At 46.7% G+C, this 25,193-nt stretch overlaps 1 protein-coding gene across 7 annotated transcripts in view; it reads right to left on the bottom strand.

The window, feature by feature from the left end:
* The window catches only part of LOC135241902 (serine/threonine-protein kinase BRSK2), a 170,142-nt gene that overhangs the window by 40,999 nt on the left and 103,950 nt on the right, over nt 1–25,193 (bottom strand). For 6 of the 7 annotated variants that reach the window (XM_064312674.1, XM_064312677.1, XM_064312673.1 and 3 more), the window contains exons 3-4: nt 19,500–19,585; nt 12,394–12,534 (exon numbers count right to left, since the gene is read on the bottom strand). In XM_064312674.1, coding sequence (XP_064168744.1) covers nt 12,394–12,534; nt 19,500–19,585 — 227 coding nt within the window. Of the gene's footprint in view, nt 1–12,393; nt 12,535–19,499; nt 19,586–23,859; nt 23,907–25,193 lie in introns of all 7 variants that reach the window. The other variant, XM_064312676.1, reaches the window with a different exon arrangement.

Here is a 25,193-nt window from a genome sequence, read left to right as displayed (position 1 = left end):
CGCATCAGTCACAGTTCGTTAAAGGACTGCTGACACATCAGAAATGCCTATGTTGCTGTAATCTGTCTTAAACAGGATGTCTCATTCGTTAACATCTTCTCTCCCTGTCATGTCTCAGCCAAAAAAAAATCTGCATGTTGTCTACACAATGGTGGGCATTTCTAAACTTTACATTCACACAAGCCACTGTATCATGGCCTGCATATCACAATATGATGAATGAATTCATATTAGCGTGAACTTGATATAATGTCATGCATCTTCCTTTTTCTAAATCCTATTTGTCATGCACCATCAGTCACACTTGCTCTTTGAATTCAAAGATTTCCCTTTCACAAAACTGACTTCTGATTACTTTGTCCCCATTTGAAAAGAGGCCATGCGCAAAGTTCCCAGTGACCAAAGATTTCTGTGATTTCCAGTTCCAGTTAATTACAGCACAACCTCTTAATGTCAATTAAAGCTCTTAATGTCCATTAATGCAAGTTAAGTGTCACTTTCGCTCCAGTATTGGCTCCTACTTGTGTCCAGTGACCGAACAGGGGCCCAATCATGCAGGTATCAGACCTGCCCCATGGAGCAGTTTTCTGGAGTGGGCTGCACTTCACACAGACGCTATAATGCTCAGTGTTATAGTGCTCAGTGTCATAATGCTCAGTGTTACAGTGCTCAGTGTTACAGTGCTCAGTGTTATAGTGCTCAGTGTTATAATGCTCAGTGTTATAGTGCTCAGTGTTATAATGCTCAGTGCTATAGTGCCCAGTGTCATAATGCTCAGTGCTATAGTGCCCAGTGTCATAATGCTCAGTGTTATAGTGCTCCTATAGCCAGGATCGCTTCAACACACACTATTTGCACACTATTTTAAATACAGAAAAATGCAAACTTTTGAAAATATTTTTGTTCCCCTGTAATTTTTTTGTGTCCAAAATTAAGCTGGTGATTGCTGATATCACCGAACAATGTTTGTAAAGAAAAAAAAAAGAATGCTCTAGTCAAAGGTAAGGTTCAAAATCAATTGAATGTAGGGTTAAGAGATGATTAAAGCAGTATAGAGCGCTGTTGCTGGTGATGGTGGTTCTGTGTTGCTGGGACCAGCTAATGATAATGAATCTTAGAATGCCATGACTCAATTTGGCCCTTGTTCTCCTCTGCAAACCCCCTGTCCACAATTAACCTGTTCTTCCACACACAAACAGCCCCGCCCTGCCCCAATCTGCCCCCCTCCCTCAGCCCCCCTCTGAGCTCATACCTCCGCGTGGAAAAAAGCCCCTTTAATAAGCACTCTGGGGGAGAAACAGAGAAGCGCAACGAGGCATCATTATCTGCTCTCAGAAGCAATCTGGCCATAATGATGATCGCACAAAGACTGCCTTCTGCCAGGACGGGAGAGAGAGAGAGAGAGAGAGGGGGGGACAGAGAGAACGGTGGGAGAGAGGAGGAGAGAGAGAGATAAAGAGATGGAGGCAGAGAGAGAGAGTGAGGGAGAGAGGGAGATAAAAAGAGAGAGAGGGAGAAAGAGAGACAGGGAGAGAGACCATAGAGGGAAACAGTTAAAGTAGAGTTTGGGTAAAGACCGCTGATTAAAGTAGGGTCTGGGTAAACACCGCTGATTAGAGTAGGGTCTGGGTAAACACCGCTGATTAAAGTAGGGTTTGGGTAAACACCGCTGATTAAAGTAGGGTTTGGGTAAACACCGCTGATTAAAGTAGGGTCTGGGTAAACACCGCTGATTAAAGTAGGGTTTGGGTAAACACCGCTGATTAGAGTAGGGTTTGGGTAAACACCGCTGATTAAAGTAGGGTCTGGGTAAACACCGCTGATTAGAGTAGGGTTTGGGTAAACACCGCTGATTAAAGTAGGGTCTGGGTAAACACCGCTGATTAAAGTAGAGTTTGGGTAAACACCGCTGATTAGAGTAGGGTTTGGGTAAACACCGCTGATTAAAGTAGGGTCTGGGTAAACACCGCTGATTAAAGTAGGGTTTGGGTAAACACCGCTGATTAAAGTAGGGTTTGGGTAAACACCGCTGATTAAAGTAGGGTCTGGGTAAACACCGCTGATTAGAGTAGGTTTGGGTAAACACCGCTGATTAAAGTAGGGTTTGGGTAAACACAGCTGATTAGAGTAGGGTTTGGGTAAACACCGCTGATTAAAGTAGGGTTTGGGTAAACACGCTGATTAGAGTAGGGTTTGGGTAAACACCGCTGATTAAAGTAGGGTTGGGTCAACACGCTGATTAGAGTAGGGTTTGGGTAAACACCGCTGATTAGAGTAGGGTTTGGGTAAACACCGCTGATTAAAGTAGGGTTTGGGTAAACACCGCTGATTAGAGTAGGGTCTGGGTAAACACCGCTGATTAAAGTAGGGTTTGGGTAAACACCGCTGATTAAAGTAGGGTTTGGGTAAACACCGCTGATTAAAGTAGGGTTTGGGTAAACACCGCTGATTAAAGTAGGGTCTGGGTAAACACCGCTGATTAAAGTAGAGTTTGGGTAAACACCGCTGATTAGAGTAGGGTTTGGGTAAACACCGCTGATTAAAGTAGGGTCTGGGTAAACACCGCTGATTAAAGTAGGGTTTGGGTAAACACCGCTGATTAAAGTAGGGTTTGGGTAAACACCGCTGATTAAAGTAGGGTCTGGGTAAACACCGCTGATTAGAGTAGGGTTTGGGTAAACACCGCTGATTAAAGTAGGGTTTGGGTAAACACAGCTGATTAGAGTAGGGTTTGGGTAAACACCGCTGATTAAAGTAGGGTTTGGGTAAACACCGCTGATTAGAGTAGGGTTTGGGTAAACACCGCTGATTAAAGTAGGGTCTGGGTCAACACCGCTGATTAGAGTAGGGTTTGGGTAAACACCGCTGATTAGAGTAGGGTTTGGGTAAACACCGCTGATTAAAGTAGGGTTTGGGTAAACACCGCTGATTAGAGTAGGGTCTGGGTAAACACCGCTGATTAAAGTAGGGTTTGGGGACCCCAAGCATGTCCACAAAAATATGAATAAATTAATTTAATTTAATTTAATTAAAAAAAATAAATAAATAATTATATATGTATATACATACATAGATACATACATAAATAAAAATAGATTTTTCAAGTCTTAGTTCAACATGCAAGATTTATTTGTATAGGTGTGTGAGAACTCATATTGTATGCGCAAAATCAAAAACAAGACCTGCACTGAAGTCACCCTCAACAAAACAAAGGGAGAACTCTTCCAGAATACAGGCAACATGCTGAACATTGCATCAAAATAGCATCTTTCAGAAAAAGGAGGACAAGAGGAAGAGGAGGGCAGGGAGAGAGAGAGAGAGGTAAAGTTAACTTTGCACAAAGACAACGAAGAAATGAAAGAAGAGAGTAGACAGTCCAGCTTGGGTGTCTCAAATGCTGATTCTTTCTTTGTTCCCATCAGTATCCGTTACCCAGAAACATACATCTAGACAACTGCCAGTCTTTCCGCCTCATCCATTCCCCTTGTGACACACAAGGGCTTGTCTGAACATAACTGACAGCAGAGGAAGCACAGCTTTCCCTCAGCTCTGCAAAAGCATGCACATATATTGCATGTAAATTTGCAAGAGGAAATTACACTCTGCTGAAATGACACTGCTGAAATTACACTCTGCTGAAATTACACTCTGCTGAAATTACACTTTGCTGAAATTACATTGCTGAAATTACACTGCTGAAATTACACTTCTTAAAATACACTGTTGAAATTACACTCTGTTGAAATTACATTGCTGAAATTACACTCTGCTGAAATTACACTCCTCCTAATAAATTAACAGATTCTGGATTCTCGGCAAGGCTGTGGCAAAAGAAGGAGGCGGTTCACTCTCTCATGCCATTGGCCCATGAACCAGCCAATCAAGTCCTAAGGCCACACCTCCACACCTCAGGCTTTCATTAATTTTAAGGATCACAAAGTGTATTACAAAGGGGATGATTCACCCCTACCAACTACAAGGTTTAGCACTGACCTGGATAAAGAAAAGCTACCATTCTGCATCATTATGTTTATTTCTCATTAAATCTGAATATTTATACAGACAATAAAGCTCTAAACACACACACACACACTCACACACACAAACACATAAACTCAAACACTGTATACAGACACACACATACTATACACACACACACACTCACTCACACACACTCTCTCCCTCTCTCTCTTTCTCTAATACATATACAAACACAGTCTCTTACTCACTCTTTAACATGCACACACTAGTACATCCAGAAACGCATTCTCTGTTTATCTCTTAGACACCAAAAATCTCTCTACACTCACAATATGGTACTCACATTAATACGCGCAACCTCTCTCTCTCTCTCTCTCTCTCTCTCTCTCTCACACACACACACACACTCTATACACACACATCCACACAATCTATACACACACACAACCCCAAACCTAACCCTACCAACTCATCTACCCCAACACAAATGCTAACCCTACCGACGCATCTACCCTAACCCTACCAACTCATCTACCCCAACCCTAACCCTACCAACTCATCTACCCCAACCTAAACCCTAACCCTACCAACTCACCTACCCCAACCCTAACCCTACCAACTCATCTACCCCAACCCTAACCCTACCAACTCATCTACCCCAACCCTAACCCTACCAACTCACCTACCCCAACCTAAACCCTAACCCTACCAACTCAAACCCTAACCCTACCAACTCATCTACCCCAACCCTAACCCTACCAACTCATCTACCCCAACCCTAACCCTACCAACTCACCTACCCCAACCTAAACCCTAACCCTACCAACTCAAACCCTGACCCTACCAACTCATCTACCCTAACCCTAACCCTACCAACTCATCTACCCCAACCCTAACCCTACCAACTCATCTACCCCAACCCTAACTCTACCAACTCATCTACCCCAACCCTAACCCTACCAACTCATCTACCCTAACCCTAACCCTACCAACTCATCTACCCCAACCTAAACCCTAACCCTACCAACTCAAACCCTGACCCTACCAACTAATCTTCTATCTTGGCTGTCTCTTCTGTGCAAAGGGGAGATTTGTAGGGAAGAAAGGGTGGTGGTGGAGGTGGTGGTGGTGGGGGAGTCAGGGGGGTTGTGACACAATCCAGACACATGGCAGGGGTACAGGGCGGAGTCTGTAATAGATTATCAGGAGGGGGGAAATGCAGTGTTCTCCTTAGTCACTGAGGAGTGAGCAGTAGGATGGGGGGAGGTGGGGGAGGGGTCTGTGTTTGATTGTGGAAGAAGTGGATGCAGTCATGCACTGACATTAACGGCGGAGCGTTAGGTTAGGTTAGTGGAGGTTCTTCCACTCATAAATATGCAAATTTAATCTGTCTGCTAGTCCTGTATGTGTGTGTGTGCGCATGCGTGTGTGCATATGTGAGAGAGACGGGGGCTATGTTCAGTGTCAGCTGAACCGATGCCTCTTAATTGGAATTATCTGTTTTCCACAGTCTACTAACATTCAGCCTTCAGGTAAGCATGCTTCTTTCATTTGTCACACAGACACATGCACACACAAACACACATATACAAATACACACATGCAGACACACACACGCACACCCAGCCACACGCACACACACGTACGCACACACACAAACCCACACACACATTGGGATGGCAGGTATGCCATCCCGCCAAGTTACGCCTTGGCGGGGGCATGCCCCATACCTATACAGCACCGAGAGTTTGGCACTTTTCAGGGTTCCCCACAGAAATAACCACAACAGCCACAGACACTCAGCCCTTAAAAACATTAAATTCTGTACATTCTGACCCCATTTCAACAGACAGAATTCATAAACAACTTCACATGTCCACACAATAAAGCCCCAAACTAAGGGGATTTTGCGTTTTCTCCTTCTTCTTCTTCTTCTTCTCATTCTTATTTTTCCTGCCGCCTATCCCACTAACAACATGTCTCCCCATTGGACATTTCACTGACACCAGCCAAATCTGCACCTACACGACCCAATCAAAAACGTGCATACACACGCAAAATACCCATACATTTTTACTCTGAAACATTTCCCGTTTAAACAGCTACTCTGCCTGTAGCCTAGTGGGTAAGGTTACAGTCTTGGGAACATGGGATCGTAGGTTCAAGCCCAGCTTGGAACACGTTTCTTTAACTTGCTTCGACCCTCACTAATAATTGTCTACTACTTCTAATTATCGCTTTTGCACCATATCTACCCGCCGTTCACCGTTCAGTTATTAACCGGCTACAATATTGCTAAGATATATGCATTATGACTTACCGTGTGTACGTTCAGTTATTGACCGGCTACAATATTGCTAAGCCATATGGATTCAACGGAAGCTCTTCTGTGCTTACTGGCTTGTGTTCTTCTTTAAAACCACCGGCAGGTTCGCTAATGATATTTCACGCATTGCATAGCTATGGCATTAGCTAACGAAGTCACAGACTGGTAAACCTCACTCACTCACGGCCACCCATATGCATTTCATGATGCAAATGTACTCCTTTTATTTAAAAGTTACACCAGTTCACCACTGTGCAATTTCTACTAACTATATTTCTTCACTTGGCTACCGTACAAAACCTTAATATCAGCAAACGCCACGTTTCTACATTCATGTTACCTCGCCCTGTTCCCTATCTAGCCACATACGCTACTAAAACAATTACTATTTATGTACATTCTGCAACTCCGCAGTTTGAACAGCTAGTCCGTCCGTGGCTTAGTGGGTACGGTTACAGGCTTGGGAACACTGGGTCGTATGTTCAAGCCCAGCTTGGAACACGTTTCTTTAACTTGCTTCGACCCTCACTAATAATTGTCTACTACTTCTTAATTATTGCTTTTGCACCACATCTACCCGCCGTTCACCATTCACTTATTAACCGGCTACAATATTGCTAAGATATATGCATTATGACTTACCGTCTGTACGTTCAGTTATTTACCGGCTACAATATTGCTAAGCCATATGGATTCAACGGAAGCTCTTCTGTGCTTACTGGCTTGAGTTCTTCTTTAAAACCACTGGCAGGTTCGCTAATGATATTTCACGCATTGCATAGCTATGGCATTAGCTAACGAAGTCACAGACTGGTAAACCTCACTCACTCACGGCCACCCATATGCATTTCATGACGCAAATGTATTCCTTTTATTTAAAAGTTACACCAGTTCACCATTGTGCCATTTCTACTAACTATATTTCTTCACTTGGCTACCGTACAAAACCTTAATATCAGCAAACGCCACGTTTCTACATTCATGTTACCTCGCCCTGTTCTCTATCTAGCCACATAGGCTACACACAATTACTACGTATGTACGTTCTGCAACTCCGCATTAAAACATTACATTTAAAATCATGATTCACTCATAAGTATAACTACTAGCACTGAACATGAGAAAAACACATTCGTGCAATAGATTACATTACATTACAGGCAAATAATGTGTGCAATGTTATTTAACCCTCCACTTCAACAACTAACGTTCAATACCGACTGTTACCATTTGATAAGGAATATAAGCTCGCTCATGGTCAGTCCATTTACTTCGCACTATACTCCGTGATCATGTCAACCTTCACCTACATGCCCATTCTGCTAAAAACATATTGTTTCAACTACGGAATTTCGTAATTTCATTTTAATTTCTCTCACACTGTTGTTATTCTCTCATATGCAAAGCCTGCTGGGACATATGCGTCTGCTCCTATTCTCCACTATCATGTTTTCCGGTTCTACTTTAGCAAAACAGCGAAGAGGATTCCTACTTGCAGATAAGCCTATCAAAATGGCTTATAAACCTTACAAACACTAAAAGTGCATCTCCACGAAATAACAGACAATGGAGCAGGACAGAAGGATAAACCTTACAAACACTAAAAGTGCATCTCCACGAAATAACAGACAATGGAGCAGGACCGAAGGCTACACAAGTTGCGACCTAGGGAGTTATAATTCTACGGGCGTGTTGATTATTTTGTCAGTCAAGGCTCGTTGGATGGACGTCAAATCCGTGAGTACATACCATATTCCATCTGCGTTCCTGATGCGTTTACGCTTACGCCACTGCATCCTTTCTCACAGCCACTGTTTTCACATATATAGCAAACCGAAACTGCTGAACGGTACACGCTCATCAGACTGTACAGATTCACACAACGATAGCCATAATCCACAACTGTTTCTTGCAGGGTCGCATTTCTCACTCTCATAATAAAACGCTTTGCAAAAAGAACTGATATCTCATAAAAAACACGTTTTCAACGTACAAAAATGCCAAGTTACTAAAAAGTATTGATATCAAAATGACGCCAAGTTACGATACTACAAACAATATAGGCTATCTTGCCTCACCGAAATGACATAAGATGTATCTCAAAGCAATGCTACCCAATATTTCCTCAGTTCTTTCAAGTCACTTGGCCCTGTGTTTTCTTATCTTACCATTTCACAATGTCATGCAAACTTTCTGTCAGATCAAAGAGACAAATATTTCGAATTGCCTCATGGAACACATTGAACATTGCACATTGAAATTAATGTATAAATTCATTAATGTACAGAACTGCTGCTGAGCAACGACAGGAAGCACATTTCTCCAGAAAACATGTTTATACTTGCTTCTGAACTGAATTTGAGTACATGTGCAAGTTATTGTATATTTGCTACGTACAATAAATACTGCATGTAAAACACATATTGTACATACATACATAGAGAACTTCTTTATCCGCATGGGGACATTTCCCTGGCAGCATCTTACATTCACATTCACGAACACACTTGTACCAATAAACATACTATCATTCACGCAACAGAAAGCCTGGGCAGCGAAATACATAGGCCTACATACCAATACAAATTGGACAAACACACACCTATTCAATCAATCTTGACTGTGAGAGAGCCATCCACACATATGTTTGGCCTGTTCATGTAGTGCATGCTTATACACAGGTCCAAGTGACTTGAAAGAACTGAGGAAATATTGGGTAGCATTGCTTTGAGATACATCTTATGTCATTTCGGTGAGGCAAGATAGCCTATATTGTTTGTAGTATCGTAACTTGGCGTCATTTTGATATCAATACTTTTTAGTAACTTGGCATTTTTGTACGTTGAAAACGTGTTTTTTATGAGATACAAATATACACACACAGACACACACACGCACACGCATATACACACATACACACACATGCACGCACTCACACACACACACACACACACACAAACACATGCACAGCCACCCACATGCACACACACACACACACACGACAGGAATGCAAACAAGTCAAGAGGCAGACAGTCACACACATTTCTGGAACAGTCTGCTAGCGGACGCCCTGTTTCTGCACTGTGTCCGACGCCCTGTTTCTGCAGTGTGGCCGACACCCTGTTTCTGCACTGTGGCCGACGCCCTGTTTCTGCATTGTGGCCGACGCCCTGTTTCTGCAGTGTGGCCGACGCCCTGTTTCTGCAGTGTGGCCGACGCCCTGTTTCTGCAGTGTGGCCGACGCCCTGTTTCTGCAGTGTGGCCGACGCCCTGTTTCTGCACTGTGGCCGACGCCCTGTTTCTGCATTGTGGCCGACGCCCTGTTTCTGCAGTGTTGCTGACGCCCTGTTTCTGCACTGTGGCCAACGCCCTGTTTCTGCACTGTGGCCGACGCCCTGTTTCTGCCCAGTGTGGCCGACTGTGGTAACTTGCTAAACCGCTGTGGTAACATGCTAAACCGCTGTGGTAACGTGCTAAACCGCTGTGGTAACGTGCTAAACCACTGTGGTAACGTGCTAAACCACTGTGGTAACATGCTAAACCCCAGTGGTAAAGTGCTAAACCGCTGTGGTAACGTGCTAAACCGCTGTGGTAAAGTGCTAAACCGCTGTGGTAACGTGCTAAACTGTTGTGGTAACATGCTAAACTGCTGTGGTAACATGCTAAACCGCTGTGGTAAAGTGCTAAACCGCTGTGGTAACGTGCTAAACCGCTGTGGTAACATGCTAAACCGCTGTGGTAAAGTGCTAAACCGCTGTAGTAACATGCTAAACCACTGTGGTAACATGCTAAACTGCTGTGGTAAAGTGCTAAACTGCTGTGGTAACGTGCTAAACTGCTGTGGTAACGTGCTAAACCACTGTGGTAAAGTGTTATACCAAAAGGTCGCAGTTACACATGTCTGGGGGAACTCAACTGCACCGCAAAAACACCACACTGCTTCCTATCTAACTGAAGCTGACAGTTTCACAACAAAGCAACCAGATAATCTAATATCCTAGCAATCCTGCCCTCTGACCTCACAGAAGCGCCAATACAGAGGAACTCCCTCAAAACTAATTCACTCCGGTCCTGTTTCTATTGGACTACCACAATCCTCTTTCGAAGCAAACAACCTTTTCACTGGCTGCTTGCAATTCACTTCAATCCTATTTTTTCCCCAAAGAAATTATTAATTATTACTTATTTTAGTAAAACATGCAATTCAAGAGAGCTTCACAGATCTCCCATAAACAATTCTAACCAGGCTTTGTGTGTTATACTATAGATAACATAATAATCATTTCCTCATCCACTGGAGGTAAGGAGGAACAAAATGACAGGAGCTGAAAAAGCAAAATAAAAAAAACATTGGAAAATGGATTGCGATGAATGAAAATGTATTGATTTTACAATCAGCACACAAGCTGATGGCTGGTTATGGGGCAAAAAAAACACAACCCCCCCCAACACAGGGCACAGCGGCTCCCATCAGCACAACCTGGTTTGCTCCTCCGTTTGATGTTCACGTCCCACGCTGTGTATCGACTGCAGAACACCTTGCCAGAGACCTGGGATCTGAACCAGTATCCTTCTGTATTGAAGAGATTAACCCAGAGCAGATCGCCATGGCAACCAGCAACCTTAAATACTGCAGTGATTAACCCAGAGCAGATTGTCATGGCATAACATGCCAGCTGAAAGCTGTGATCTGAACCAGCAACCTTACATACTGCAGTGATTGGGTTTGACATTTTGCCATTGGACAAAATGGGGTGGGGGGAATTGGGGGATGGGGTAGGACAGGGCGGGGGAGTTGGGGGATGGGGTAGGACAGGGAGGGAGGAGTTGGGGGATGGGGTGGGAAAGGGTGGGGGAGTTGGGGGATCGGGTGGGAAAGGGTGGGGGGTTGGGGGATGGTGTGGGACATGGTGGGGGGTTGGGGGATGGTGTGGGACATGGTGGGGGTTGGGGGATGAGGTGGGACATGGTGGGGGGTTGGGGGATGAGGTCGGACATGGTGGTGGGTTGGGGGATGGTGTGGGACATGGTGGGGGGTTGGGGGGAGAGGTGGGACATGGTGGGGGGTTGGGGGATGAGGTGGGACATGGTGGGGGGTTGGGGGGAGAGGTGGGACATGGTGGGGGGTTGGGGGGAGAGGTGGGACATGGTGGGGGGTTAGGGGGAGAGGTGGGACATGGTGGGGGGTTGGCGGATGAGGTGGGACATGGTGGGGGGTTGGGGGGAGAGGTGGTAACTGAAAGCCCCAGGGTATGGATGTATTTAGCAGAGGGAACAGATGGAGAGTGCCTCCTCAGCTTAACGGGGAGGGAACGCTGAGACCCAAGGGGTACGCTCCACCCCGAGGGGTACGCTCCACCCCGACACCACACTGTACAGCCAGCATCAAGAGGGGTACGCTCCACCCCGACACCACACTGTAGAGCCAGCATCAAGAGGGGTACGCTCCACCCCGACACCACACTGTACAGTCAGCATCAAGAGGGGTACGCTCCACCCCGACACCACACTGTACAGTCAGCATCAAGAGGGGTACGCTCCACCCCGACACCACACTGTACAGCCAGCATCAAGAGGAAAAACCGATACAACTATAATTTATAATTTGGAATTGAAACCAGCATTGTGGTTGGTGTAACAGTAGTTTAATTTGCAGGCTGCAAGTTTGAATCTCAGGACTGGGCCACAGCCATGACTCCTTGGGTTAAAAATAGGGTTTAAGGTTAGAAAGAGGAATACAGTACATTTATGCTTAAGAGCCACAGAAAAGGTTAGTGCCACAGTCAATCTTGATTTTGGAGTTAATTTTTTCACTATTGCCATGATATTAGAACCGAACATATTTATATTTTTTTTCAGTGAAATACATTTTTCATAATAAATAAACAAATCATACATTTCCTTGAATTTCTTTCTTTGTATAAATTATATTTACATTTTTTGCACCCGTTCACCTGAGACCTGAGACCGCAAAGACTATTAACCCTAACCCAACTCTATGGTGGTTTAAAAAACTTTTTTTTTTAAATGCAATGGTCCAACTTCAGGAATTAAAGACAGGATGGGAGCGTTAGAACTGTATTTACCATATTGAGTGACTGTGGCAGAAATCCAACGCTGAAATTATCTGTCGAAAGAACTTCCGAGCCTCCTTTGGTGTTAACCGCCCCTTTTTTACGAGGTAGTCGAAGAGCTCCCCACCGGACACGTGTTCTAGAACCAAATACCTGCAGGAAAACACAGCAGAAAACAATACGAATTACAGCATGCACACATGCACACACAAACACGCAAACGCAAACAGAAAATCTAATTCAAAAAATTCATATTGCTCTCAGGGGGCAATTCTTTTACAGAAACCTGATTCAGACCAGTTAAAGAAGTAATTTGGCTTTTAACTCATCAAATATTGACTGCGACTAACAGAACTAAAGGAAAAACAACCTGAGGACCTTCAATTCCATTCAGTCCTATTCAATGGAGCAGTTAATCTCGTATAGACCATATCCCAGTGTTGACACTGACAGAGCTACTCTACTGATATTTCCAGCACTGGCGCTGCAGATTGTCAGAGGGTGAAGGGGAATACACACTGATGTTTCTCTCTTCCAACCTCAAGAGATTCAAGCCCTAACCCCTCCTTTCAGAAGCTTAGCTCCTAACCCTAACTCCTCCTTTCAGAAGCTTAGCTCCTAACCCTAACCCCTCCTTTCAGAATCTTAGCTCCTAACCCTAACCTCTTCTTTCAGAATCTTAGCTCCTAACCCTAACCTCTTCTTTCAGAAGCTTAGCTCCTAACCCTAACCCCTCCTTTCAGAAGCTTAGCTCCTAACTGGGCGACATAGCTCAGGAGGTAAGAGCGATTGTCTGGCAGTCGGAGGGTTGCCGGTTCAAACCCCGCCCTGGGTGTGTCGAAGTGTCCTTGAGCAAGACACCTAACCCCTAACTGCTCTGGTGAATGAGAGGCATCAATTGTAAAGCGCTTTGGATAAAAGCGCTATATAAATGCAGTCCATTTTACCTAACCCTAACCCCTCCTTTCAGAATCTTAGCTCCTAACCCTAACCCCTCCTTTCAGAAGCTTAGCTCCTAACCCTAACTCCTCCTTTCAGAATCTTAGCTCCTAACCCTAACCCCTCCTTTCAGAAGCTTAGCTCCTAACCCTAACCCCTCCTTTCAGAATCTTAGCTCCTAACCCTAACCCCTCCTTTCAGAATCTTAGCTCCTAACCCTAACTCCTCCTTTCAGAAGCTTAGCTCCTAACCCTAACCCCTCCTTTCAGAATCTTAGCTCCTAACCCTAACTCCTCCTTTCAGAAGCTTAGCTCCTAACCCTAACCCCTCCTTTCAGAATCTTAGCTCCTAACCCTAAGCCCTCCTTTCAGAAGCTTAGCTCCTAACCCTAACCCCTCCTTTCAGAAGCTTAGCTCCTAACCCTAACTCCTCCTTTCAGAATCTTAGCTCCTAACCCTAACCCTTCAGAAACTTAGCTCTTTCACTTGCTGCTAAAGAGGGAGAGACCAGGAGCAAGAGGGAGACTCAGGAGATCCCAGCCAGATTTAAAGCCTTGAGCCTAAGCTACACTCTCGAAACCTAAAAAAACAATGCTGATTTTTATCACACTTCCATGTCTAGGTTAAGGACAACACATTCGGTGTTACTTTTGACACAGACTGTGGTAAAAAGTCTCCCATTGTAACACAAACGTTTTATATTTGTAATACAAAAGCAGTAACTTTGACAAAAAATGTCTTGATAGTAACACAAAAAATGTGTTGGATATTAACACACCATTTTTGAAAGCATGAGTGTACATGTTTTTCTGTCACTAATAATCATCATAGCTGCATGAAAATGGTCCTTTCTCCCCCTAAGTGAAGAGGAGAGCTGAAAGCTCAAAGATGGGCAGCTGTTTAACCAAGACAATGTACACAAAGTACATCATCACTGTATACCCACAGTCACATACCTAAACTCATTGTCCTTGGATTTTCCAATTAACAATAACATAACATAACATAATGACAAGAACAGACGTTAAGCCCAACAATGCTCACCATTTTCCTAGCTAAATTATTGCTCTGAGTTCCTACAGACTATATAGTATCTAACACTGTATCAAGCCTAGTCTTGAAAATCCCCGGAGTTTCTGTCTCTACTACGTGACCTGGTAGGCTATTCCACACATTGACTACTCTCTGTGTGAAAAAATTCTTCCTAATGTCTGTATGGAATCTACCTTTTGTTAATTTCTACTTATGTCCCCTTGTTCTACTAACAGAACTCAACCTGAAGAATCTCTTGTAGTTCACTTTGTTGATCTCCTTTATGAATTTAAAAGCCTCAATAAAATCACCCCTGAGTCTCCTTTTATTAAGCTTGAAGAGGTTAAGCATCTGTATTCCTCTCTTTTATCTTTTCCAGAGCATGTGACCAGAGCTTATATCTTCTGTATTACGGAGAATGCGAAATTCAGTGTGTCAACCAGTTGAGAAAGTTATTTTGTTATCCAATACTGTAACCACTCCTTTCCACCCCTAAGACATCTGACAGAACACGTCTTGTCAACAATGCAATTTTACTAGACGTTAAGTTCCTTAAATTAGATTGCCTTTATGTTTATTTCCCATGCAGAACTTCTAGTTTGCTAGTATAACAGTTAGCTAGCATGAGGTTTGCTTTCATAAGCAATGTCCCTAGCTCGATAATACTTCGCTAGTTTTGTTTCTACTGAGCAGTTATAGTTGTCTTTTAATTCTAACTGCTTAGCTTGATAGCAAAAATTAACATGTGTGATACTATCACGGCGTACGCTAGCTAATTATCGGATACTTTTGCTACTAAGGCCAGTCTAGCCGTTGTAAAAATTTCTATTCTCCTCAAGAGACGCTATGCTGGGGGTAGCTATGGATAAGGTTGGCAATGGACCTGTCAGGTCCATAGCTAACTGAAGTTTTTACCACGCCAACGGTTCGGGAATTTTTATAGTGGGAAATTTGGCTACAAAAATACGTTTAAAGTACTTGAAATGACTGAAGAATAAAAAAATTATGCACATTTGTTTTGTTGTTGCCTGAAGACAACTGGAAAGTGTCACGTTCAACCACCATGGTACTCCTTTAAGCATCTTAAGTCTTTCCTCATAGCTTTTATCTTTCATACCAGGAATCAATGTTGTTGCTTTTTCCAGAGCCTCTATATCTTTCTTGTAGTACGGTCCCCAGAACTGCACAGAACATTCCAAGTGTGGTCTAACAAATGTATTGTATAAGATAAGTATAACTTCCTTGGATTTATACTCAATACTTTTGGCTATATATCCCAGCATCCTGTTGGCCTTTTTTACTCCTACAGCACAGTGCCTAGAACCAGAAAGGGTTTGATCAACCATTACTCCCAAGTCTTTTTCAAACTGAGCACATTCCAATTTTGTTCCTCCCATAAAGTAATCTTGCCTAATGTTTTTATTTCCCACATGCAGAACTTTAGATTTGGCTATATTAAATTTAATTTGACAGAGCAGTGGTCCCAACACCGATCCTTGTGGGACTCCAATTCTAACAGCTCCCTGCTCAGATAATATCTCTCCAGCTACTCTTTGTGTTCTACCCTGTAGCCAGTTCCGAATCCAGTCTGAAATACATCCTCTAATTCCTACTGTCTTCACTTTACTAACAAGTCTCTCGTGTGATACCTTATCACTGGGGCGACGTAGCTGAATTAGGGATGCAGGTTTGTGCACAATGGTGACCCGACGTCTATGGTGACCCGCATTGTCTAAATAAAAATTTTCTTATATTCTGTGCTTCAATGCAGTTAAACGCATATGGCTGAATGAGTAATTGGACTCAATTAAGGCAGCATTAACCCTCCTGTTCTGTTCATTTTTTAGGTACAGCAAAAATGTTCCCGGGTCAATCCCCATACAGGGGGGGTTTGCAAATACATGAAATGAACCATTTTCATTTAAAATGTTGATTACACTAATTAAGGCCAGTAGAAGAAGTTTCATACTGAAAAAATAATTTTAAGTATTTTTCCTAGATTTTCAAACTTTAAAAAGGGTCAATTTGACCCGCAACATAACAGGAGGGTTAATTGGTTGGAATGAAAACCTGCATACACACGGCCCTCCATAGCAACGAGTTTGACACCACTGCCTTAGGATGTTGCTATTTTAAAGAAATACTTACATACATAATACATAATATAGCTGGGCTAAAGCAAGTAAAATAGCACCTTTCAAGAGCAAGTTAACAAAGTGCTTGACAGAGGCATAAATAACAATATATAAGTAAAATATTAATAAATAAGTAAAAGTGCTTCAGGCATTATTTTTGTCATATCAGCTTCATCCTTAGATGACGGCATTTTTCATGACCTTCCCATTCTATAAGCATCGTGTCAGCCTTCCACAGTACACCCCCCCCCCCCCCCCACAACACCCTGGAGACCCCGCCTTCCACAGTACACCCCCCCCCCCCCCACACACCCTGGCCCCCTCCACATACACCCCATCCCAACACCTGGAGACCCCGCCTTCCACAGTACACCCCCCCCCCCCCCCACAACACCCTGGAGACCCCGCTTCCCAGTACACCCCCCCCACACAACACCCTGGAGACCCCGCCTTCCCAGTACACCCCCCCCCCCACTCCCCCACCTTACCCCCCCACACCCACCCCCTAACCGGAGACCCCGCCTTCCTCAGTACACCCCCCCCCACTCCCCCCAACACCCTGGAGACCCCTCTCCTCACCACCCCCCATTCCCCCCAACACCCTGGAGACCCCGCCTTCCACAGTACACCCCCCCACTTCCCCCACACCCTGGAGACCCCCTTCCCGTACACCCCCCCACTTCCCCAACACCCTGGAGACCCCGCCTTCCACAGTACACCCCCCCCCCCACTTCCCCCAGAACCCTGGAGACCCCAGCCTTCCTCAGTACACCCCCCCCCCCACTTCCCCCAACACCGCTGGAGACCGCGCCTTCCACAGTACACCCCCCTCCCACACCCTGACCCCTTCCCTCCCAACCCCACTCCCCAACACGCCTGGAGACCCCGCCTTTCCCACATACACCCCCCCACTTCCCCCCAACATCCTGGAGACCCGCCTTCTCAGTAACCTATCCCCTGCTTCTCCCCTGAGAGTGTTTGATTCATTTGTAGATTAACCGATTTGCTCAAACGATTTCCCTGTCAACACTATTCAAATTAGGAGAGAGGAGAGCCAAACATGATTTGTGAGCAGAACCTTCTCATAGCCAAATACTTCCACAAGCAAAGGGGCAATCAGTCTGTGCCATTTTAATGTAAAAAAAATTAAGTGCAAAACAAAAATGACAGACGCAAACTTGGGCTCCGAAGCATTACTCATTTACAGAGTGCTGGATGGAGCAGAGCATTAAAGCTGGGCGACTGATATACACAGCAGTAAATGCATGAATACATCCATATACACATTTTTATATGACTGTACACAGACTCTATACTGTTCAAAAGAGCTGGAAAAGCGAGCATGAAAGCATCTTTGATCAGATGCAGGAGATCATCAGTCACAGGTGATGAAATCCGGACGTTTATATTTGCTGGTTTAACAGAACGATATGACAGGATTCCAGGACTAACTAATCCTGCAGAGAAATGTGAACGGTAGCAAAATAAACAAGCCCCCCTCTTGTAAACTGGGGGGGAGGAACTAAAATAAAATTGATTCATTTAATGTAGATATAATGTCAGCAACGGCAAATATTTGTGAAGGGATAGACAGCGGACTGAAGGTAAGCACATTACTGTGGTGTTTACAGAAGCCTTCTGCCTTAGAGTAACGACTTCTTAATTAAGCGTGACGGACCGAGGGCTTTGCTAAATCATTAATATCGCTTTTGAGTCCCGTCTGTTAGCTTCTCAATAACCCGCCCAGCTCGGCCATTTTCCTCAGAGCAAACTGCGCTGACCACAGATGTTGGGTTCACAGACCGTTATTCTCAACACAGGGCTGTGCTTTATCCTGACGCTGGGCTGTGCTTTATCCTGACGCTGGACACAGGGCTGTGCTTTATCCTGATGCTGGACACAGGGCTGTCCTTTATCCTGACACTGGGCTGTGCTTTATCCTGACGCTGGGCTGTGCTTTATCCTGACGCTGGACACAGGGCTGTGCTTTATCCTGACGCTGGGCTGTGCTTTATCCTGACGCTGGACACAGGGCTGTGCTTTATCCTGACGCTGGGCTGTGCTTTATCCTGACGCTGGGCTGTGCTTTATCCTGACTCTGAACACTGGGCTGTGCTTTATCCTGACACTGGGCTGTGCTTTATCCTGACGCTGGGCTGTGCTTTATCCTGACACTGGACACTGGGCTGTGCTTTATCCTGACGCTGGACACAGGGCTGTGCTTTATCCTGACGCTGGGCTGTGCTTTATCCTGACACTGGACACTGGGCTGTGCTTTATCCTGATGCTGGGCTGTGCTTTATCCTGACTCTGGGCTGTACTTTATCCTGACACTGGACACAGGGCTGTGCTTTATCCTGACGCTGGGCTGTGCTTTATCCTGACGCTGGACACTGGGCTGTGCTTTATCCTGACTCTGGACACTGGGCTGTGCTTTATCCTGACACTGGACACTGGGCTGTGCTTTATCCTGACACTGGACACAGGGCTGTGCTTTATCCTGACTCTGGACACTGGGCTGTGCTTTATCCTGACTCTGGACACTGGGCTGTGCTTTATCCTGACTCTGGACACTGGGCTGTGCTTTATCCTGATGCTGGGCTGTGCTTTATCCTGACTCTGGACACTGGGCTGTGCTTTATCCTGACGCTGGGCTGTGCTTTATCCTGACGCTGGACACTGGGCTGTGCTTTATCCTGACACTGGGCTGTGCTTTATCCTGACACTGGGCTGTGCTTTATCCTGACGCTGGACACTGGGCTGTGCTTTATCCTGACGCTGGGCTGTGCTTTATCCTGACGCTGGACGCTGGGCTGTGCTTTATCCTGACACTGGACACTGGGCTGTGCTTTATCCTGACTCTGGACACTGGGCTGTGCTTTATCTTGACTCTGGACACTGGGCTGTGTAATGCAGTCATCAGCTGCACTCACATCCTGCCTCTGGTTCTCCAGCCATAATGCAGCGCTGCTTGAAAGGGGAACAGTGGTATGTTAAATAAAATTATACTCACAAATATTTTTTATTTTCATAGACATCGTGCAACTTTAAAACATGAGGGTGCTCTATCAGCTTCAGAATGGCTATCTCTCGTTCCACCTGCACAAAAGAGACAGAGAAAGAAGAGAGAGAGGAAAAAAAAGAGAAAAGCATAAAGGAGTTGAAAAATGTCACTCAAGATTAACAGCTGCCTTGGTATTTTTTAAAGAAGGGTCACCTTTCTTCAAGGATCAACACCTGAAATGTGGCTGAAAGAGAGACCTGGAGCAGGAGCAGGGGCAGGAGCAGGAGCAGGAGCAGGGACAGGGGCAGGAGCAGGGGCAGGGGCAGGGGCAGGAGCAGGAGCGGGACAGGGGCAGGAGCAGGAGCAGGAGCAGGAGCAGGGACAGGGGCAGGAGCAGGGGCAGGAGCAGGAGCGGGGTGGGGCAGGGGCAGGAGCAGGCGGGGGTGGGGGCAGGAGCAGGAGCAGGAGCAGGGCAGGGGCAGGGACAGGGACAGGACAGGACAGGGACAGGGGCAGGAGCAGGAGCAGGGACAGGGGCAGGAGCAGGGGCAGGAGCAGGAGCAGGAGCGGGGGTGGGGGCATGTCGGTGCTCAGGTTCAAGCCTGCAACGTGGCAATGAAGCCCATCAGCTCAAATCTTCATCATCACCCGGCTGTGTAGGCCTGCAGCACAGAGAGTCTGGAGTCTCTCTCTCCCTCACCCAAACACTCCCTCCCCCATCTCTCTCCCTCCCTTCCCCCATCTCTCCCTCCCTCACCCAAACACTCCCTCCACCATCTCTCTCCCTCCCTCACCAAAACGCTCCCTCCACCATCTCTCTCCCTCCCTTCCCCCATCTCTTCCCTCCCTCACCCAAACGCTCCCTCCACCATCTCTCTCTCCTCCCTCACCCAAACGCTCCCTCCCCATCTCTCTCCCTCCCTCCCCCATCTCTTCCTCCCTCACCCAAACGCTCCCTCCACCATCTCCCTCTCCTCCCTCAACCAAGCTCTCTCCCTCCTCCCTCCCCTCCCTCCACCCACCTCCCTCCCCCTCCCATCCCTCCCTCTCCCCCATCTCTCCCTCCTCACCCAAAGCTCCTCCCCCATCTCTCCTCCCTCCCTCCCCCATCTCTCCCTCCCTCCCCCAACCTCCTCCACCATCTCTCTCCTCCCCTCCCATCTCCTCCCCCATCCTCCCCCCTCCCCCTCACTCTCTCCCTCCCTCCCTCACCCAAATCGCTCCCTCCCCCATCTCTCTCTCCCCCCTCCCCCACTCTCTCCCTCCCTCACCCAAACGCTCCCTCCACCCATCTCTCTCCCTCCCCCTCACCATCTCTCTCCCTCACCCAAACGCTCCCTCCCTCTCTCTCCTCCCTTCCCACATCTCTCTCCCCTCCCCAACCTCCCTCACCCTCTCTCCCTCCCTCACCAAATGCTCCCTCCCATCTCTCTCTCCCCCTCTCCTCCATAACCTCCTCTCCCTCACTCAAACCTCCCTCCCCATCTCTCTCTCCTCTCCCTCCCCTCCTCCCTCACTCTGCTCCTCCCCATCTCTCCCCTCAAACGGGTCTCCGTATCCTCTCTCTACTGCTCTCGTCTCCCCCCCACGGGCTGAGGAAGCGTAATCACACTCTGATAGGCAGGTGTTCAGGCTAGGAAGCGTTAATCACACTCTGATAGGACAGTGTTCAGGCGAGGATAGCGTTAACACACTCTGATAGGCACGTGTTCAGGCTGGGATGCGTTAATCACACTCTGATAGGGCAGGTGTTCAGGTCTAGGAGCGTTAATCACACTCTGATAGGACAGGTGTTCAGGGCTGAGGATAGCGTTAATCACACTCTGATAGGGCACGTGTTCAGGGCTGAGGATAGCGTTAATCACACTCTGATAGGGCAGGTGTTCAGGGCTGAGGAGAGCATTAATCACACTCTGATAGGGCAGGTGTTCAGGACTGAGGATAGCGTTAATCACACTCTGATAGGGCAGGTGTTCAGGGCTAGGGAGAGCATTAATCACACTCTGATAGGGCAGGTGTTCAGGGCTAGGGAGAGCGTTAATCACACTCTGATAGGGCAGGTGTTCAGGACTGAGGATAGCGTTAATCACACTCTGATAGGGCAGGTGTTCAGGGCTAGGGAGAGCATTAATCACACTCTGATAGGGCAGGTGTTCAGGGCTAGGGAGAGCGTTAATCACACTCTGATAGGGCAGGTGTTCAGGGCTGAGGATAGCGTTAATCACACTCTGATAGGGCAGGTGTTCAGGGCTAGGGAGAGCGTTAATCACACTCTGATAGGGCAGGTGTTCAGGGCTAGGGAGAGCGTTAATCACACTCTGATAGGACAGGTGTTCAGGGCTGAGGATAGCGTTAATCACACTCTGATAGGACAGGTGTTCAGGGCTGAGGATAGCGTTAATCACACTCTGATAGGGCAGGTGTTCAGGGCTGAGAACAGCGTTAATCACACTCTGATAGGGCAGGTGTTCAGGGCTAGGGAGAGCGTTAATCACACTCTGATAGGGCAGGTGTTCAGGGCTAGGGAGAGCGTTAATCACACTCTGATAGGGCAGGTGTTCAGGGCTAGGGAGAGCGTTAATCACACTCTGATAGGGCAGGTTTTCAGGGCTGAGGATAGCGTTAATCACACTCTGATAGGGCAGGTGTTCAGGGCTGAGGATAGCGTTAATCACACTCTGATAGGGCAAGTGTTCAGGGCTAGGGAGAGCGTTAATCACACTGATAGGGCACGTGTTCAGGGCTGAGGAGAGCGTTAATCACACTCTGATAGGGCACGTGTTCAGGGCTGAGGATAGCGTTAATCACACTCTGATAGGGCAGGTGTTCAGGGCTAGGGAGAGCAATAATCACACTCTGATAGGGCAGGTGTTCAGGGCTAGGGAGAGCGTTAATCACACTCTGATAGGGCAGGTGTTCAGGGCTGAGGATAGCGTTAATCACACTCTGATAGGGCAGGTGTTCAGGGCTAGGGAGAGCGTTAATCACACTCTGATAGGGCACGTGTTCAGGGCTGAGGATAGCGTTAATCATACTCTGATAGGGCAGGTGTTCAGGGCTAGGGAGAGTGTTAATCACACTCTGATAGGGCAGGTGTTCAGGGCTGAGGAGAGCATTAATCACACTCTGATAGGGCAGGTGTTCAGGGCTAGGGAGAGCGTTAATCACACTCTGATAGGGCAGGTGTTCAGGGCTAGGGAGAGCGTTAATCACACTCTGATAGGACACGTGTTCAGGGCTGAGGATAGCGTTAATCACACTCTGATAGGGCAGGTGTTCAGGGCTGAGGATAGCGTTAATCACACTCTGATAGGGCAGGTGTTCAGGGCTGATGATAGCGTTAATCACACTCTGATAGGGCAGGTGTTCAGGGCTGAGGATAGCGTTAATCACACTCTGATAGGGCAGGTGTTCAGGGCTAGGGAAAGCGTTAATCACACTGATAGGGCACGTGTTCAGGGCTAGGGAGAGCGTTAATCGCACTCTGATAGGGCAGGTGTTCAGGACTAGGGAGAGCGTTAATCACACTCTGATAGGGCAGGTGTTCAGGGCTAGGGAAAGCGTTAATCACACTCTGATAGGGCAGGTGTTCAGGGCTAGGGAGAGCGTTAATCGCTCTCTGATAGGGCAGGTGTTCAGGGCTAGGGAAAGCGTTAATCACACTCTGATAGGACAGGTGGTCAGGGCTAGGGAGAGCGTTAATTGCACTCTGATAGGGCAGGTGTTCAGGGCTAGGGAGAGCGTTAATCACACTCTGATAGGACAGGTGTTCAGGGCTAGGGAGAGCGTTAATTGCACTCTGATTGGGCACGTGTTCAGGGCTAGGGAGAGCGTTAATCACACTCTGATAGGACAGGTGTTCAGGGCTAGGGAGAGCGTTAATCACACTCTGATTGGGCACGTGTTCAGGGCTAGGGAGAGCGTTAATCACACTCTGATATGACAGGTGTTCAGGGCTAGGGAGAGCGTTAATCACACTCTGATAGGACAGGTGGTCAGGGCTAGGGAGAGCGTTAATCGCACTCTGATAGGGCAAGTGTTCAGGGCTAGGGAAAGCGTTAATCACACTCTGATAGGGCAGGTGTTCAGGGCTAGGGAGAGCGTTAATCACACTCTGATAGGGCACGTGTTCAGGGCTAGGGAGAGCGTTAATTGCACTCTGATTGGGCAGGTGTTCAGGGCTGAGGAGAGCATTAATCACACTCTGATTGGGCAGGTGTTCAGGGCTAGGGAGAGCGTTAATTGCACTCTGATTGGGCACGTGTTCAGGGCTGAGCACAGCGTTAATCGTGCCCGCGTTCTCCACGCCTCTCCCCAGGAAAAGCGCCAGAGAAGAGCACAGAATAACAAGGGTGTTTTCTGTTGTTACCATCAAAGCTCCAATCTTCAAAGTTTCTGTCACCCAAACCTCAGCCACTGAGGAAGAAAAAAAAACAACAAAAAAAAGCTTAATAAATAATGAAAAATTCTGATTTAATCTTCACCCTGGCCTGGGCTTTCAGTCACTTCTTTATTTTTTTTTTTTGCAATTTTATCCTCTTCTCCTGTTCTCAGAAAGAAGCTTCTCATCTTCTTTGGACATGCGTGAATGCCCGTCTCTACGAGGCCTCAGAGTTTATCTGTTTGGAAGCAGGATTGCTAACCAAACCCCTTTGGGCCACAGCCAGATAACCTTGTGCCAATTCTCACAACCCCATGCCACAAATAATCACCAGTTTGGTTCATATAGTAGCTTCCAGCTCAGTTCAAAACAATTTTTTTGAAGTTCCTTCATTTTAACCGGGTTATTCTCACTGAGATTTAAAATCTTTTCTGCAAAGAGACCAGGGCAAGAAAGCAACCAGAATGCTTGTACCTCCACTCTGCTCACCCTGCTAAACTCCCACACACGTACCTCCACTCTGCTCACCCTGCTAAACTCCCACACACGTACCTCCACTCTGCTCACCCTGCTAAACTCCCACACACGTACCTCCACTCTGCTCACCCTGCTAAACTCCCACACACGTACCTCCACTCTGCTCACCCTGCTAAACTCCCACACACGTACCTCCACTCTGCTCACCCTGCTAAACTCCCACACACGTACCTCCACTCTGCTCACCCTGCTAAACTCCCACACACGTACCTCCACTCTGCTCACCCTGCTAAACTCCCACACACGTACCTCCACTCTGCTCACCCTGCTAAATTCCCACACATGTACCTCCACTCTGCTCACCCTGCTAAACTCCCACACATGTACATCCACTCTGCTCACACACACTCACACACACACACATACACATACACACACACACGCAAACATACACACAAACACACCCTTCATTCCTTGTGTCAATTACAGTCCTGACCTACTTCCACAAATGTAAGGAAGCTAGGCGTCTTCATTTGTTCCTATGAATAGCCTAGCATTCATTAACTTGGACACGGCAGTACAGGTTACTGCTCCATTAACTCTGTTTCGTCATGTGGTTTGTGAGGTCAGGTGGTCAGGTGGTTTGTGATGTCACAGCGAGGAGATTCTGAGCAGGTTCTGACACCGATGGGTTCCAGCAGCAGAGCACTAGAGACAATCAGCAGAACACCGATGCAATTACTGGGAAATAACGGCATCTCGCCCTATTGCAGACATGTTTTTAGTCTCCCCTTCAAATGCAGGGTGACAGATTTCCTGTGTCTGATAATTACCATGAATGTGGC

This window comes from Anguilla rostrata, chromosome 16, assembly GCF_018555375.3.
Source record: "Anguilla rostrata isolate EN2019 chromosome 16, ASM1855537v3, whole genome shotgun sequence".
In the NCBI taxonomy this organism is placed as follows: domain Eukaryota; kingdom Metazoa; phylum Chordata; class Actinopteri; order Anguilliformes; family Anguillidae; genus Anguilla; species Anguilla rostrata.
Note: the sequence above shows the minus strand (reverse complement) of the source record. Positions and strands in the feature narration are given on the sequence as shown.